At 45.7% G+C, this 17979-nt stretch overlaps 1 protein-coding gene across 1 annotated transcript in view; it reads left to right on the forward strand.

The window, feature by feature from the left end:
• CRYBG1 (crystallin beta-gamma domain containing 1) overlaps nucleotides 1-17979 on the forward strand; it is a 187738-nt gene that overhangs the window by 129750 nt on the left and 40009 nt on the right. The window contains exon 3 of the mRNA XM_032858237.1: nucleotides 12119-13725. Within this exon, the coding sequence (XP_032714128.1) occupies nucleotides 12119-13725 (1607 nt within the window). The remainder of the gene's footprint in view (nucleotides 1-12118; nucleotides 13726-17979) is intronic.

Here is a 17979-nt window from a genome sequence, read left to right on the forward strand (position 1 = left end):
TACATTCTTGTACACTTGTTTGGAACAATGTTTGTGAGCTTCTGGAGAACAGCAGCAAGGTCTCAAAGTAAGGTCTGGGGATCTTTGGGAGTTCCTGAGATCTTCTGAGGGAGACCGTAATATCAAAACTATTTTCATAATAATGCTGAAATTCTATTTGCCCACCACTCTCATGTTCTCACGAGTGTACAGTGGAGATCCTGAAGCAACATGGTGTGCAGGGATGTCTGGTTCTGCTGACTAAGAGAAGGCATCTTGACTCAGCTTTAATTTCTGACCTGATATGTATTGATAGGTAAAACCTACATAAACAAAGCCTCTTGGGGTCCTTAAGTTTTAGGAGGGTCAAGGGGTCCTGAAGCCCAGGTTCTGAGAACTGCTGCTCTAGGGAGAGTACCGAGGAGAGGAATTGCTTGCTCATAGGACATACCTATCTTCATATCTATCAGATAATGCCACAGTGTTTTCCAAATGAGCAACACCAATTTACATTCCACAAACTAGTGCAGAAGAGTTCCTATCGCTCTGCGACCTCTCTTATATTTGGAATTACCATTCTTTGTAATTATTTTCCAATCTGATGGGTATGTCAAGATAGCTCATTGTGGTTTTTCTTTTCCGTTCCCTTGATTACTAATTAAGAATGTATCCTACAGAAATAATTAATGTGTAGAGATAAGCAACATATATGCTTTCTGCAGACTGCAGTGAATTGAAAATGAACAACTAGAAATTGTAGTACATTATCAAGATGGAGTAAAATGTAACCATACAGATATTACTTTAGAAGTATATTTATTGGCATGAATTCAGTGAAGAAAAATAATATCAAAAAGCTTATGTCAAACAGTATTGTATAATTCCCTGAAAAAAAAAATAATGAAAAAAAAACAGGAAGAAAAAAATAATAATAGTGATATCTGGGGATGGAAAAATTAAGGCTACTTTATATTTTCTTCGTTGTTCTTGTTTCTTGTTTGTGTATTCTGACTTTCAAATAGGAGTATGTATTTCTTTTTACTTTTTTATTTTTTGAGGTTTCCTTTTCCATCCATCTCTTCCCCAGAGACTGTGCTAGATGTTTTACCAACATTTCAGTCGATCCTCAAAAAAATCCAGAGGATGAGTATTTCAGAAACTGGATTTGGGGAGGAACCATTTGAGCAGGGGACTGAGGCTGGAAACAGGACTTTGCTCTTGACTGATGATGGTTCACTGGGGACTTGAGGAACAATTCACTGCCCCCAAACTCCTTACCTTTCTACTATGCACTGTTGTCTGGCTCGTGCTTGTTGATAGGGGGGTGAGTAAGGGAATTCTGGAAAATATGGTTGATGTGCTCATTTGACAAATATTTGAGTGCCTAAGGGTACCATGCATTGAGAAAGGGTTAGGGACACAGCGATAAGCAAAATTACATTCTTGTATTCATGCAGCTTGTGTTCCAGAAGGAAAGAGAGTTGACAAAGCACACAAATCAGTACGAAGCATGGTTCAAGCCATGCTGAGTGCTATGAAGGAAAAGAAAGGAGGATAAGTTTGTAGAAAGTGAGTTTCTATTTTATAGAGCATGACCCCACGGTGCCCACCCTACCTAGCTGTGTATCTTCTTCTACACATTATGATCTGCGGGGGGTTGGGTGGGGGGAGCTTTAAAAAAGGAAGCGTAGACTTCTGTTTGTTTCCTTTATTCTGGTCATGACCCATCAGAGGTAAGCACTCAGAAGCAATGAATGACATGCCAAGTTCTGCAGACACACTCTTATCAAAACTGCATCTGACAGGCCTGTTCTCATCTCCATCTCACCAAATGAGAATCGTAAAGTAACCTTATTATTTACATAGTTTCTATAATTTAAACTTGAGCCATGAAACATCAGCAAAGTAGCAGACCATCAATTCTGCCAGCCAGCGCTGTCTTAGGACACTTTGTGCTTTTCACGGCAAGTTCATGTATATCATTTAGGGTGAATTTCTCAATTATCCTGTATGACAGATAAGGAATTTTTTGAGAGGACAAATGATTTGATCCTCATATAGTAATATTCTTGAGTTCTTTTCGTAAAAGCATGCACTCTACTTCTTAGTTTGGAATGTATTACCAGGAAGTCAATAATTCTCCCTAGAAATTGTGGAAAACAGAAATTTGGCAGAAATTATATATTAATTGGAAAGATAAAGATTGTTCCATTTTTCTAGAAATAAGTCCATTATTTTCTGCCATACTTCTCAATGTGGTTGAACTAACCTCAAGCTTCAAGGTCCCTAGAAGTCTCAGCGAGAGCCTAGAGTTCACAGTGCTGGGTTAGCGAGACTTCATCTTGATAGATCTGCCACCACCAAGTTCCTTCTCTCTTCCTGGCCTCTGTCACCTTATAGTGAACTTGACTGCTAGCTGGTGAGGGGAGCCAGGCATGCTGCGGCAGACCTCTCCAGGGCTGCTTCCCCTTCTTCTTCCCGATTTATTCTCCATCTCCCTCATCATGTCCTTTATATATGGATGACCCAGCTGGAGGTGATTTCTTAGGATTTGAATGCTTGGATTCTGAGACCCAGTGATAGTTTTCTAGTATTTAAAGGACTTACTTTTTTAAATTGAGGTATAATTAGTATATACTGTGTAAGTTTCAGGTGTACGTTATAATTCCCTATTTGTATGCACTACAAAGTGACTGCCGCCGTAACTGTAGTTATTGCAAACTCTAGTGACTGCACATCACCATACAGTTGTGACTTTTCACCTAGTTAGCTCACCCTCACTCCTTCTCTTCTGGTAACCACCAAACTGTTCTCTGTGTTGAAGTCCTTATTCTTGATCTGCGACATGAGGAATTGGGCAAGTCATTCTTTTAAATGGCACAAAGAACATGTTTTTTTGGTTCCGGGTCAATAAAAAAGGAACTAATTTGACTTACTTCACAAGGAGCATATTTCCATTTTCCAGTCTGGCTAAGCTTCTTCACTCCAGTTAGGAACTAACTAGTTGGTGATTTGATTGGGCTCGTTGAGAGACACCTACAGTCCAGGACGTGGTAAGAAATACAGTCCTATAAGTTTAAAATTCTTCAGTCTCTTCTTAGTTACCCATTATGCGTAGGGAAAAAAGTTCACCAAATTAGGATTAAATATATGTACTAGGAAGCAAATTAATCCAGTGTGATAGTTAGCTTCACCTTTGGGAGAAAAAGAAACAGTTCGTCAAACTCTGTTCAATTTACACATAGAGAAACACTGTGAGTTACTTGTTACCCATAACTGGACTCACAGTGTCAGTGAGGTTGCCAGCCCAGGGAACAGAGCACCTGAGGGGAACTGAGGAAAACAGTGAGGGACTATTTAGAAATGGTGGGAAAGGTGTTAAGGAAACCAAGAGAAACGAAAGAAGCTTAAGCTTCCCAGTTCTTTGCTCACCCGGCCTCTTTCAAAATCCTGTCCCTAAATCTGTAATCCAGAACTTGGGGTTCTTTTTCTTAAAGAAATCTCTCAAAATTTATCCTGCCCCACAGAACCTGGCTCTACCCCAAGCGAAGGATGGGGAATCAACCAGTTGAGAACCTTCCTTCCCATCCTAAGCCTGCAGGGGAAAGAGGAAGAAATAGTCACTGGGAACTGCAGAGAGGTATGGCTGCCCGGAAGGCTGCCAGATGGAAGCCATGGTCAAGCCTGCCCACACCCACCCCAGAGCACAAGGAGGAGGAGAGGGGGTGGGTAGGAAACACCTGACCTCACCTCAGTCCCCGCTTTGATTTCCCATGAGTGCCTTCCACTGCCTGAACCAAACCAAAGCCAAAAAGTAAGGGAGTCAGTCGGTTTCTATATTCCATGATGGTCAAGGGCTTGGGGCACAGAGGTGTGAGGAAGGATGAGCAAACAAAAATACCCACTGTTTACAGAGTTCCCTGATTCTAAAGGCAGCACGCCATAATAAGGGAGAGCTTATCTGCTATTGCCTCTATCATGTCCATTTTTATATTGCAAAGCCTAGGACTAAGCATGTCCCACAGGCATAACCTACTCTCTGGATGCAGTCAGACTTTCATAAAAATGGTATATAAATCATTCTAGGAAATAAAATCTTATTTTTCTGTGATATGTGATAACCTCAAATGGGAAAAATTACTGAAATTTTGAGAAAGCCTGACTTGTGTCTTAGGAATGTTACTTAGACTCTTTGAGTTATGGTATGCTTCTTTAAGATAAGGAGACAATTCTGATACAAAACAGGCTCTCAATAATGATGAGTGGAATGAATGAATTAAATGATCTCACAATTTAAACACTCTATGATTTTATCTTCCTTTCTGATTGTTCCATTGTCTGTGGCTTTGAACAATTAGGCTTCGCTCTGCTTCTGTCCAATAGTGAATGTCCTAAGGTCAGTTCTTAACTGGAACTGGGAGTCTACTTTTCCAAAAGAAACTCTTCGCTTCTTCATTAAACCCTTTGGAGGAGCAAAAGATACTTTTGGAATAATGAACATTTAACATTGAATAATAATAGTAATGAATATGGTGGCTTTCATATTCAATAATGCCTCTGTTTCAGGGCACTGCTAAACTTGAAAGTTAGAGCAAGCCAGGCTGTTACTTCATTGACCCAGAAGTATACCCATGATTTTATACAACAGGATGTGATCCTTGTGTGGCTTGAAGCATTAGAAAAAAAAACAAATAGGGACACCTGGGTGGCTCAGTCAGTTGAGTGTCTGACTCATGATTTTGGCTCAGGTCATGATGTCAGGGTCTAGAAGCTCCGTGCTCAGCAGGGAGTCTGCTTGAGCCTCTCTCTCTCCCTCTCCTTCTGTCTCTCCCTCCACTTGTGTGTGCATTCTCGCTCTCTCAGATAAATAAATAAATCTTAAAAAGAAAAGGGAAGGAATGAAAAGAAAAGAAAAGAGAAAGGAAACAAAACGGAACCAAACCTATTGTGGTGGAAACTAGAGAAGTACATATCACCTGAATTCCCAGCATTGGGAATGCTGACAAAAACTGGAAACAGTGCAGGGCAAGTAAGCCTCCCTCCTGAGAGATAGGGGAGTGGTGACAGCAGAGAGAGGCTCTGAAGGCCTAATGTATAAAGTATTACTGGTTGCCCCAAATGAAATCGTACTATAGATCAAAAATGGTTGAATACAGGGCACCTGGGTGGCTCAGTTGGTTAAGCAACTGCCTTTGGCTCAGGTCATGATCCCGGAGTCCTGGAATCGAGTCCCACATCAGGTTTCCCACATCAATGGGGAGTGGGCTTCCCCCTCTGACCTTCTCCCCTATCACACTCTCTCTCACTCTCTCAAATAAATAAATAAATCTTTAAAAATTTTTAAAAAATAGTTGAATACAGTAATTTCACATGTCTTTTGGCAAAAGGTCTGCTTGTTACTAAATGTGTTATAGTCTCTCTGTCATTTAGTGCAAAACCTTAGTCTTCACTCATTGTACCAGCCCTGGAAGAAAGCATTTCAACAGCACAAATAGAATCACCAAGGTCCATAGTTCTGGCTCCAGAACCATTAAGAGGTAGTTCATTGTATTTAGTATACTCTGAGGGAGGGAACTAGATAAACATATAAAAGAAAAATATTTGCTTAAAAAGTAAAAATGAAAGTTTGAGTGCTCAATAGGTCAAAGTTTATTTATGTGAACATGTCTTCTTTGACATTTTGTATATTTGTGTGTGTGTGCACGTGCATATTTGGGGTGGGCCATATTTATTAGCATAAACAATACTGAAAAGAAAAACACAAAATGGAAAGAGAAAGAAGAGAGTATGTAATTTGAAATGCCTATTCCGACGGGAGGTCTTTACTACCAGGGAATCCTTCTCTAGATCCTTCCTTAAATGTGCCTTCATCTGTCTGAGCTTCTGGGGCTGGGAGATAGCTGCACACATAACCGGGGCAAAATGTGATTTTAATTTTCATCCTGAAAGTCTTTAGCATGAACATCCTGGAAAGTTGTTAAGAAAAGGGTAACATCTCCTCATGACAGTCTTTCTTGCTTATTGTGTGTTTCTCTTTCCTGCCTCCCAACTCTCCACATCAGATTGTCCCTCCGACTTTGACTCTTTCTCCCTTTTTTCTCCCCCCTCCCCTTCCCCACTCTCCATTTTATTCTTTCATTGTCACATATTTTGAAAGTATTTCTTGTTTATCGAATGGAATTTTCTAACCCTTGCTTTTACTTTTTAAAATTGAAGGGCGGTGCACCTGGCTGGCTCAGTGGGTGGAGTGTGTGACTCTTGATCTCAGTCCATGAGTTCAAACTTCATGTTGGGTGTGGAGCCTACTGAAGGGTTTTTGAAAGTTGAAGTAGCTTAAATCCCTATATTTTTAAAGACAAACAACTAAAATGATTTTTTTAAAAACCTGTGCAGAAAAAATAGCTCCCCCCAATGCAAATACATAAACTCCTATGTTGAGAACCTAAGGTGTTCTCAAAGGAACATGCCATCCTATCATTTACAGTAATGTGCATCAGACTCATTCTTCATCATGGCTAAACTGAAGGAGCTACTTTAATTTAAGGCTTTTTTTTTTTTTTTTTTTTTAAAAGAAATGGAAGTGAGTGCTTAGGGAATCACCAGTGTGGCAGAAAAAGAGTTACTTTTGCACATCAATGAGCCCTCTTTAGTAGGAGGGGCCCATGAGTACATGTGAAAAGATCTTGACCTGCTTTCTCAAGTCAGCTTTGGGCCGGGAGCCAGCAGGAACCCTGAAGAAGTGGGAGTTTGGGAGCTGGCAGCTCCGGTGCCCAGCCGCAGCCTCCCATGGGTAGAAGAGAGCTGCAAAGTCTTGACCACGCTAAGTCTTGCGCAAAAAAAGATTTTTCCATTCCATTTTGGTTTGGTGTAGCCCTAATCCTGTTTCTGCTAATCTCCAAGAGTGTTGGGGCTGTTGCTAATTCCAGTGGCAGCAAATACTTCATGTCCACCCTTAATTCGAAGCCCCTGTGCTAAGTGCTGGGAAAGCAGACAGGACATTCTCCCTGCTCTTAAGGGGCTTTTATTCCACATGGCAACAAAAAGGTGGGAAACAAGTGAAGATCTTGTTTTTTTAAACAGTATGTTTATTACATTTTCATATAATATGCTCAACATATTTATCTTCAACCGCCAAACCTGATTTCAGGTAAATTACTTACAAATTTAAAGCAAGACTCCAATAGGCAAATCAGGCGGTTGTGGGGTGCGGTAAGAGGGAGAGGGGATAAGCACACAATTTTGCTTGTATGTCCAGACATTTTTGTAGTTAACAATTTGTAGTATATTAACAATTTATCCTGTATTTCCTGGACATCTCCTCCCCACCCCCCACCCCAGTTGAGAAGATTGCAGAGATCTCTGAAGTTACATGTAAGTCCAAGGCGACTTTCACTGAAGGGCCGCTGCTATTAGCAGGCGCTGGGGCACAAGGGTGGGAATCACGCCCAGCTCTGCAGCCAGTGCTGTGGGTGGTGTTGGGGGGGGGGTTGTCTGCTCACTGGTGGCGTGCAGGCTTGTCCTCGGTGCTTACACACGCCCCGCCCCAACAAGCCACATTTCATATTAGCCTGCAAGAGCACTCTGAAACAAGTCCAAGTCCGCAAGCCATGGACCATCTCTACAGCAGAGCTGTCGTGCACCTCACTCCTCCCCTCGGGCGGGGGTGACCGAGGATTCCGAGTGCGGGTTCTGCACAGTGAGATGGGCCGGCTGCCTTAAATAAGGCATGCCGAGAGTACACGGGAAAGACCTCACTGCAAAGGCGGTCTTGGGGTTGCAGGACTCTGCTGTAGTCTGTGAACACCCAGGCCAAGAACCTCAGGACCCTGACCCAGCAGGGAGGAGAGCCTGGGGAGGAGTCTAGGAGAGCAGGAGAAAGGCTGATTGGCCCTCATGGCCTCTTCGCAAAACACTCCCCTTCCTGACAGATTATGGTGGAGGTTGAGCAGGTCGGTGCTGGGTCCCATCCTACCTCTAGCACTCCAGGTGCAAAGGCTACTACTTAAGAAGGTCCCTACACTCTGGACAACTCTCAAGCTAGTTTTTCATCTTCCATCTGCCATGCTCATTCTTCCTCCATGAACACTGGAAAGAAAAAATCCCTGGCTGAAAAACGAATGTAGGTCCTGTTTGAAGAAGGGGTGTTTCTCAAAGACACCACTGTGAACTTCACTTTGGATGAACAGTGCATGTTGAACTCTGCTCAGAGTACCTTGCATAGAGATAGGCTGGAGATGCGGGAGATGCCCTGGGACCTGTCTCCTAGGCCCTGTAAATGAGGGCCTAGCTCTTAAAATGACTCGAGGCTCCCATTGACTAGGAACTCTGAAAGAGGCACCTGAGTCAAATGGATAGTTTCTCATGAGAAATGTTTTTTTAAATTTTTAATTTTTAAATTAACATATAATGTATTATTAGCCCCAGAGGTATAGGTCTGTGAATCGCCAGGTTTACACACTTCATAGCACATACCTTCCCCAATGTACATAACCCCACCACCCTTTCCCTACCCACCTGCCCCTGGCAACCCTCAGTTTGTTTTGTGAGATTAAGAGTCTCTTATGGTTTCTCTACCTCCCGATCCCATCTTGTTTCATTTATTCTTTTCCTATCTCCCAAACCCCCCACGTTGCCTCTCAACTTCCTCATATCAGGGAGATCATATTCTAGTTGTCTTTCTCTGATTGACTTATTTCACTAAGCATAATACCCTCTAGTTCTGTCATGGGAAAGTTTTATATTTAAACCAACTTTATTAAGATATAACATATATAGGATGCCTGGGTGGCTCAGTGGGTTAAAGCCTCTGCCGTCGGCTCAGGTCATGATCCCAGGGTCCTAGGATTGAGCCCTGCATCGGGCTCTCTGCTCAGCGGGGAGTCTGCTTCTCCCTCTCTCTGCCTGCCTCTCTGCCTACTTGTGATCTCTGTCAAAAAAAAAAAAAAAAGATATAACATATATAAGAAGCCATATCCAATTTAAGTATAGTTTGATGAATTTTGAAAGATGTTTACATGTGTGTAATTATCACAATTAAGATATAGAACATCGCCATCCCCCCTCCAAGTTCCTTTGTACCTCTTTCCAGTCACACTGCACTCCTCCCCCCTCCCTGCCCTCAGAAAACCACTGATCTACTTTCTGTGATTATGTATTAGATTTGCATTGTCTAGATAGCACATCGATGGAACCATACAGTATGTAAACTTTGAGTCTGGCTTCCTCTTAGCATAACATTTTTCAGATTTATCTGTGTCATTACATGCTTCAGAAGTTCAGTCCTTTTTATTGAGTAGTGTTCTGTTGTATGGATATACCACAATTTGTTTGGATATAACACAATTTGTTTCACCACCCACCACTGATGGGCATTTAAGCTGTTTCCAATTTTGGACAGTGAAGCTGCTGTGGACACTCATGTATAAACAGACAAAGCTCTACAGTTCTAGGCACTTCAGTACACTAAACAGCAACCTGGCAGGTGGGAAGCTGGCTGTCCTTCTGAGGGGAGGAGGAGGCAAGTAGTTGATGAGGCTGAGTTAGAAAGAGCAACCGGTTTTGTAAAATGTAGCTATAGCCAAAAATGAAAAAATGCCTGCACTGAGCAGAGGGGACTGCTGCTGACCAGGCACCTGTCAACCCCGTGGGAAAAATGGATTGCAACGTGATTGGCAGGACAGAATAATACATACCCTTAATGGTTTTCCTTTCACACGGACTAAAAGCGAGCCAACAAACTCAAACCTTGTTTCCCGGTACCTCTAAATTCAGTCACAAAAGTTCCCAGTGGCCAGCTCCTGGGTGACTCAGTCTGCTGAGCCCCTGCCTACATACAGCTCAGGTCATGATCCCAGGGTCCTGGGATTGAGCCCGCCATAGGGCTTCTTGCTCAGCGGGGAGTCTGCTTCTCCCCCTCTTCCGTCTTGTGCTCTCCTCTCTCGCCATCTCTGTCTCTCTCAAATAAATAAATTTTTTTTTTTTTTTTTTAAGTTTCTAGTGGCTGCCACGCGGGCCCATCTCTTCATGCTGCAGCTCGCTAGTTCAAAAGCTCCTGCCAGGTGCTTCTCAAACCAAAAGAATCACTCAGGGCTTGTCAGTAAATGCAATTCATGAGTACTTCCCCAGGAGCCAATTCTGGGGGCGTATGGCCTGCATCTCTTCCTCTGGGCTGGCTCTGTCTCAGGGGTGCCCTCTGCATCTCCCCATCCTCTTAAAGGAGTCTCCGTGGTGGAGTTGAAGGAGCGCGCGTTGGGGAAGCTGAGGAACTGGGTTTGATCCTGACTTTATTGTCTCCCCGATCCCCCCACCCCCTTCATCTCTTTGCCGTGGGAGCTAGGCTGTCGCAGAATTACATGTTCCACAGCCGGCTGGGGCGGTCTCAATAAATGCTTGTTGACCATGTTAATTTCCAGGTTTATCTTACAGCCCTTCCTATTTCCCACCAGTTCCAAAGTCCAAGGGGGGCATAAAACTCAAAGGAAATGGAGCTGCTTTGCACAGTGATTTCGGAATCTCTCTGTAAACAGTCAATATTATAAAAACTGCCCTGAGTGTTCGCTATCCAGGAAAGGTGGCGGGGCGGGGTACTCAAGCTAGCTCCTAGGTTTTAAGTGGAAGAGGTGATTCTTAAGTTACTGTAGTCCCACGCGTGGTCCTGGTTGCAGTGGGTTCGTTTCCCTGAGCACGCCGCCTTCCCTTAGGCGCCTAGGCCGGGCGAGCGGCCGAAGCTCCCACACTCACCTGGGGCTGCTCCCTCCTCTTCCTGCCGGCCCCCGGCCCTCACCTACCCCTTCCCGCACCCGCAAACCTCGGCGCACCACGGAGCCCATTGGCGGGTTTGCTTTTATTGACAAGCTCGGAGCGGCCCCCGCTTCTGGCGCGGGCCCCAGGTGCCGGCCGTTTGGCTCCAGGCTACGCAAGCGGTGCGAGTTTTTCCCCTTCCCGGAACCCGAGCGGAACTACGCGGGCGGCCCAGATCCCTTCCCGCGCGTGGGTCGGCTTCCCGGGCTCGCGCCTGAAGCCCTGCGGGCCGGGGAGGGACGGGCAGCCCGCTGAAGTAGGCGTGGGCAGAGCCAGGTGCTCTGCCGTCGCTCTGCGCCTCCCCGACCCGAGGGGCGGCTGTGCGCACGTGGTCGCCCTCCACCTTCGCCCTCCTTCCTGCAGGCACTCCCCGTATTTGCACTCCTGGGAACTCCCCGCGGGGGCACGGCCCGTCGGGTGAGCCGCAGAGCGGCGGGACCGCCGGGGGAGGACCAGCGGGCGTTTGAAAGCCCGCGTGCTTCTCCCATTGGAGGAGTGCGGGCCCGGCCCTCCCGGGCCACAGGTGTGGCCACCCGCCCGCCCCGGGTCTCCAATCCTGGTTTTCTGGAGTTTTCCATTTGCAGTTGTGTTATACCCAGGTGGCTTCTTTCTGTTCTAGAAAAGAGTGCTAGAACTTCCTACTCGTTTTCCTTTCTTCCTACAAAAAGAAAGGGCGGTGTTTCAAAACCACAACAAAAAAACCTTTCCTTTACGGTACTTTAGGGGCGCCTGCGTGGCTCAGCCGTTTGAGCGTCGACTTGGGCCCAGGTGGTGAGCTGGGGTCCTGGGATCAGCCCAGGGTGGGCGGGGAGGGGATTCCCCACCCCTGCTCAGCGGGGAGTCTTCTTGTTCCTCTCCCTCTGCCCTTCTCTCCCTCTCTTACTCGTGCCCTCTCTCTCTCAAATAAAATCTTTAAGATACTTTAGTTTGTTTACTGCTGCCTTGTAGTCACACATGACTGTTTTGAAATTCATCTTTATTGAGGAAGAAGGTAAAAAGCAAAAGTTGGATAGACCTGGGAATTGTTGATTTTGTATATAAGATTATTTGGACCTTCTGAATTTTCCTTTAAAACACAAGAGTTATAGCAGGTGTTTCTTTAAAACACAAGAGTTAAAGAAAATGTTATTCCAAGTAGCGCCTAACATAGATGGGGTTTAAGAAAAATGTGAAAATCTAACTTTATTTTGTTGGAATAAATGTAACAAAAACACACTTCCCGATTTTCAGTTAGACTGGGTTGCTACCATTTTGGCTTGTAGGTCTGCAATGCGCTTACTAAGGAGGGGGAAAACCAGATTCTCACGGTTTCTTTCCCCCAAACCTTTTTGTTTTCCAGTCCAGAGCACAACCCCCAGAAGAAAACAAAAGGAAGCCAGTTTTGGGGAAGCTTGGCAATCTGTTCACGGCTGGAAGGAGAAGGACCAGCAGAAACGGGTTAGAGAGTCCCACCAGCTCCAGTGCCAAATCAGTGTCTCCCAAAGATGTAACCTCTTCCAAACCCCCGGAAAGAGAGAATAAGAGTAAACCTCAGGGCGGCCAACCAAAGCAGAAAGACACGTGCGAGGAGGGTTCCCCGCAGGAGCAGCCCCGGGAGTCGGAGGAGCGCCCCGAGACCCGCGTGCAGGCGGCCCCCCCTGACGCCGAGCTGTCACCTTGCACGAGCAGCCGCGCAGCGGCGGCGGCTGTGCAGCAGTGCCATGAACGTGATTCACTCCAATTAGAACCTCTGGAGGCAGAGGGAGAGTCTTTCCCAGGTGCCACCACCGCTGCCAAGCAGCTGCATTCCTCACTTGAGAATTCCTCGGGGCAAGGCAGCGCAGAGACGCTGGCCGGCAGTCCGGGGGAGGACGCTGCACCCGGCGCTGGCTGCGAGCAGGACACAGCCCAGGGCGCGAGGGCTGAGCCGAGGTCGCCCACCGGGGAGCGGCCCGCGGCGGGGCTAGGCGAGGCCTCTGACAGAGCTCCCCGTGTGTGCGCCGGGGCAGACCCTCTGGAGCCCCAAGACGCGCACAGCCTGCCCTCCGAGGACGCGTCGGCTCCGCCAGGGGACCCTCCGGCCGAGCGCGAGGGGAACTGCTCGGACGCGGCGCAGGCAGACGGCCAAGCGGGACCCCGAGGGCGACAGTGCCGGCCCGGCGCCCACCCCGCCACCGTGTTAACGTTGGACATCTACTTGAGCAAGACTGAGGCGGCCCAGGGGGACGAGCCGGGCGCGATTCCTCCGGGGGCAGAAGATTGCGGCGATTCTGACGACATGGAGAAGAGGTCGGGCGGCCGCAGGTCGGGCAGGCGGAGAAGGTCGCAGAAGTCCACCGACTCCCCCGGGCCGGACACGGCGCTGCCGGACAGCGCGGGCAGGGACGACGCGGTGTTCGACTACGAGGTGGCGCCAAACGCGGCCACGGAGAACGGCTCCGCGGAAAAGAAAGTGAAATCTCCGCGGGCGGCCCCCGACGGGGGCGTTGCCTCCGCAGCGGGCGCGGAGTCCAAGTCCAGCCCCGGGCCCAGGGGGCCGCTCCGCGGGGAGTCGGAGCGGGGCAAGCAGCCGCCGCCCGCCCCGTCCCCCACCAAGAGGAGGGGCAAGAGCCGCGTCCCCGAGGCCGCGCCCACCTCGCCGGCCGGCGGCCCTCGGGCTCCCGCCAAGGAGTCCCCCCCGAAGAGGGCGCCAGCGCCGGATCCCGCCGCCAAGGGCGCCGCGGGGGACAACGGGGAGGAGGCGGCCCGGGTCATCCCCCGCGAGCTCACGGTCAAGAGCAGCTCGCTGCTGCCGGAGATCAAGCCCGAGCACAAGAGGGGCCCGTTCCCCAACCACTTCGACAGCCGGGGAGAAGGAAGTCGAAGCAAAGAGCCGGGCAGATCGGCGGGTGGTTCGGAAACGGAAGGCTTGAAGCCCAGGCACCATTTCGGGGTGGGCAGGTCGACGGTGACCACTAAAGTGACCCTGTAAGTAGCCGCGGACCGGGGCCTGGGCGCGCTGTGGGTGTCCGCAGACGTTCTGGGTGGTGTTTCTGGGGGGCTCCGGGGTCTTGGCATCTGTGGCACCGAGTTTCCCCTCTGTGTTGAAACGGAGGTAGTGAAGGGCTGGTTAGCACAGCTGGAGATGACACTTCGGGAGGCCGCCACGTGAATTGCTGTTCTGATAGAATGTTTAAGTTGAAAGAATGTAACAGTCTCTTGGGGCTCAGTGTTTCCATCAGCCTTTGAAAGAGGACCGACTGGCCTGACTTGAGCTAATCCTTTATTCAAAACTTAAAACACCAGCATTCCTGGATAGGGCATTCTGGAAACACCTATGCCGTGAATTTGAAAACATGGAGCAAAACCGCTTAATTTCAGTCTGACCCAGTAGTAGCTTTGACGTGGGTGAGTAGAGAATTCACAGAACTTTTTCTGGAACTTAGGGCAGCTTAAAGATTGTTTTCTAATTCCCCTCCTTCGAATGTTTGGGAGGTTAGTGACATGTTTGCCCCCAGGTTGAAGAGGAATTCTTTAGTTACTGAAATGAAGAGAGAGCAGTGTTCTTACTGGGGGTCTTTGTTCAATGAAAGAACATTGGAAGAATCAAGCCCAGCAACTGACTAACTACCTGCTATTAAGTTCACTGATCCCCCCCCTCCCCCGAATATTTACTGAGTGACTTTTGTGCATGTTGTGCCAGGAGCTATGCGGGAAAACTCAGACTATGACTCAGTATATTGCCCTTGAGAAGTTTATGGCCCACTCTGGCTTGCAAAAGGAAGAGAAGGAACCCGTCTGAGGTGATGGCTGAGGGAACTCCTGAGTGGGTTATCAGCTGTAAAGTCTGGGGAAGTGCAAAGCAGGAGAAATCGCTGTTGGCTTTTTGGAGCTGGGCTTCTGCCTTGATGCTGAATGCGGTGTGTATAGGAGGATGGGGTAGGGAGGGCTCTCTGTAAAACTCAAGATCCTCTCCCCTTCCCATACTCTCATCCCCCCACCTCCCAGCTAGCCCCCGTGCAAAAGGACTTTCAAAACTGCCCGAGTTTTTCCTACATTTGCGCATTTATTAAAAGAGCCGGTATTTTCCCAGCATTTTGATTCTTAAACCGAATGGTTTCATCCCATTTGAGTTCTTGGGTAAGTAAGCTTTAGAGTAGGAGGCCTGGTAAACACTCGAGGGAGAACCTGCTTAATGAGTAATGTGAGCTACCGCCCCAGCTGCCAACCTGGAGACCTTTGATAAAGTCACCTATTTATTCTGCAACGGCAGTGTCAGAGAAGAAACCAGAGTGAATGATGCACATTATTTGAAGAAGGCCAGTGTGACTGAACATTCAGACCTCGAGTGTGAGCTTAGAGAAACGTTGCTGTGGAGCATTGAGAGGACGCCTTCCCTGCCTTCCAAGCGGAGCACGCCAGTGGAAAAACCAGAAATGTTGCAAGGAGGAGGGTAAACAAACTTGGGAAGCGATTCTTATAATGAAACTCTTCATGTGCCGTTTTGCGCCCAAGAACTAAATCAAATGTCTTCTTCTCTGTGCCGATTATTTCCTACCTAAAATTTTCCCTTAGCAAGGCATTTAGCTTAATTGTGTTTTCCACAGGACCTCGCGCTTGGTGAATTGGCCAACTGCTGAAATGGGAAATCAATTCCTTCTAGCTTTTTTCTGTTTGATGGATTTTTTTTTCCCAGTTTTTTTCCCCTCTGATTATATTTCAAGAAAAAATGTTATCAGATGATTTTTAAAAAATAATTTGCATCTGATGTTTTAGTTAAACTTATGTTATATTCCCTGAAAAAGGACTATATAGCAGAGAGTTTCTTGATACTGTTAGAAAAATTATGTCTTCAGTTCTGTACCAAGGATTGAATGTTGAGATTCTTAACAATGGTATGTTTAGAATAAGGAGAATTTTCCTCTCCTAGCCATGGCTTTTTAGACACCAGATTATTTTCCCCTCTCACATTATAATAAAGTTATTAAACATGAATTATAGAAGCCTTCCTTTTAATCAGTTTGAGCTAGGTTAATTGTAGTGACTCTTGGTAGCAGAACTTAATAGCACAGAAAGTTTGGTTGTAAAATATATTTTGATCTTGGTGTAAATCTTTAATGTGCAGATGTGTTTCCTGTCCTTAAGGTAGGTTATTGGCTAACCTTTGGTGTTTTCCATTTACATCGCAAGATATACTTTGATGTTTGTTTCTTGAGCTGATTAGTGAGAATTTTTAAAAGGTGTATTTACTGCTATGTGAACATCCTTCATTAGCTGTAAGCTCTCCATTTCTGCTCCACTGGTTTTAGAAATTCATCTTCAAGGTAGTGCATGTAAATTAATTTTCCTTTTAAATTTATGGGCCCACCATGGCAGAGCCTATCTTATGGAAATTCTGGGGAAAGCAATGCCTAAGAAAAATTCACGAGAGTATATCAAATTAAGTATTTAAATCAAATTCCAAAAAAAACCTAAAAATCTAAATTCCTAATGCCATGTTTGGGAAGGACTTCTCAAGTCTTTTCAGTCTACTCATTTTATCCAGACGAGAAAGGTGTCTCACCCAAAGTCATATTGCCTATTCCTTCAAAAGGCTCCTCTTTCTTGAAGGTCAATGAATCTCATGCTGGTGGCAGCATGAGATTTCTGTGTGGCTCTACTTTTCATTATCAAGGTGGCCTCCAAAGTCTGATTGCTTCATCTTACAGATCTCCTGCTAATTCATTGACTTCTTGAATAGGTAAAGCTGGAAAGGACCAGAATTGGTCTCTGAGGTCTGGGGACACAGGAGCAGTCAGGAGCATAGCCTCTGAAACCAGGACACCTGGTTTCCAACCCTGGCCCTGTCACTCACTGGGTGTATGACTTCTGGCAAATTACCTGCCTTTTCTAGGCTTCAGCTTCCTCCTCTTAAACGAGAACATATAAAATAGTACATTAGACATGCGGAGAGTTTGTCAAGTGTGTGTCAATCCAGGATTGTTAGTGGTTATTATCTCTTCATTTCAGAAACCACTAGGCCTATGGTTTAGACATTTTTTTGTGTTTAGCCTTGGAGCCCATTCTTCTGGGAAGGCTTATATAAAAGTGATACATGAAACAGAGAACTAGAAGTGCTTCTGCTTAAAAGGAGGGTGGCTGGCCCCAGATCCAACCCTCTGTCTCTATTGTCCCAACTGCAGCTGAAGAGAATCCCAAGAATTGCTTCAGCCATTCCTTGGGGAAGGTGGGCGGTGGGGAGAGGACCAGCTCTATTCTAAACTATCTACGTTGTTTTTCCAGGTAGAGAAGATAGCAAGTCCAGTGAGTTAACTTGACCAAGCTCACATAGATAATCAGTGTAAGGACCAGGGCTGGTGAATGTCATACAGAGAACATTTTGTTTCTCAGAAAGAGAACAGTACATACATTCAAAGATTTATGATTTCCATCGGGAGTAATAACCAAGAAACATTAGAGTTTCTCTCTAGAGTGAGGGGAGACTCCCTTTGCCCCCCAAAAGGTGACAAAACCAACAATTGAGCAACTGATAAGTAAATTGTGGTATATCTATATGATGAAAATTTTATGCAGACATTATGAAAAACTTCAGATTTTAGTAACTTGAAAATGTGAAAAATGTGAATTATAAGATTAAGTAATCTTTTTTTATGATAAGATCTGAAACTCTGTGAACAGAATAATTCCTATTCTGTGTAAAGTACTTTACTATGCACACAAGAAGATTGAATTATACTAAACTATTAACGGGGAGATTATCTGAGTCATGGGAGTATGAGTGCTTCTTCATTTTTATAATTTCCAAATGTTCTGTAGTGAAGACACTTACATAATCAGAGTAAAGTTACATAAAGGAAGATGAAGGGGATGAAATATCCAAAGAGATAAATAACAGATAAATATTTTTAAAATCTAGCCTTTTGAAATAATATTTAAAATTATAAAAATACACAATTGATGTTTGGGGGGATCATTTACATATTTAAAATAAGGCAGTACATTAATATATAAATTCAGTCTAATGTTCTTCAAGCCCTAAGATGTCTTCTAATACTAGTGGTTGAGCACTGTGCTCACATTAATTAGGGACTTGATAAGTTTGCTAACCTCCCATCTCTCGATTTTCTTGGCTATATAATTTTCTCATCTATCATACAGAAGCGAAACATCCACTAAAAACAGTTGAAAGTGTATTTAGAATGGCTTCTAAATAGTCTCATAAAAAAAATGTTACTTAACAGA

This window comes from Lontra canadensis, unplaced genomic scaffold (assembly GCF_010015895.1).
Source record: "Lontra canadensis isolate GAN:19392208 unplaced genomic scaffold, GSC_riverotter_1.0 scaffold14, whole genome shotgun sequence".
Taxonomy (NCBI): domain Eukaryota; kingdom Metazoa; phylum Chordata; class Mammalia; order Carnivora; family Mustelidae; genus Lontra; species Lontra canadensis.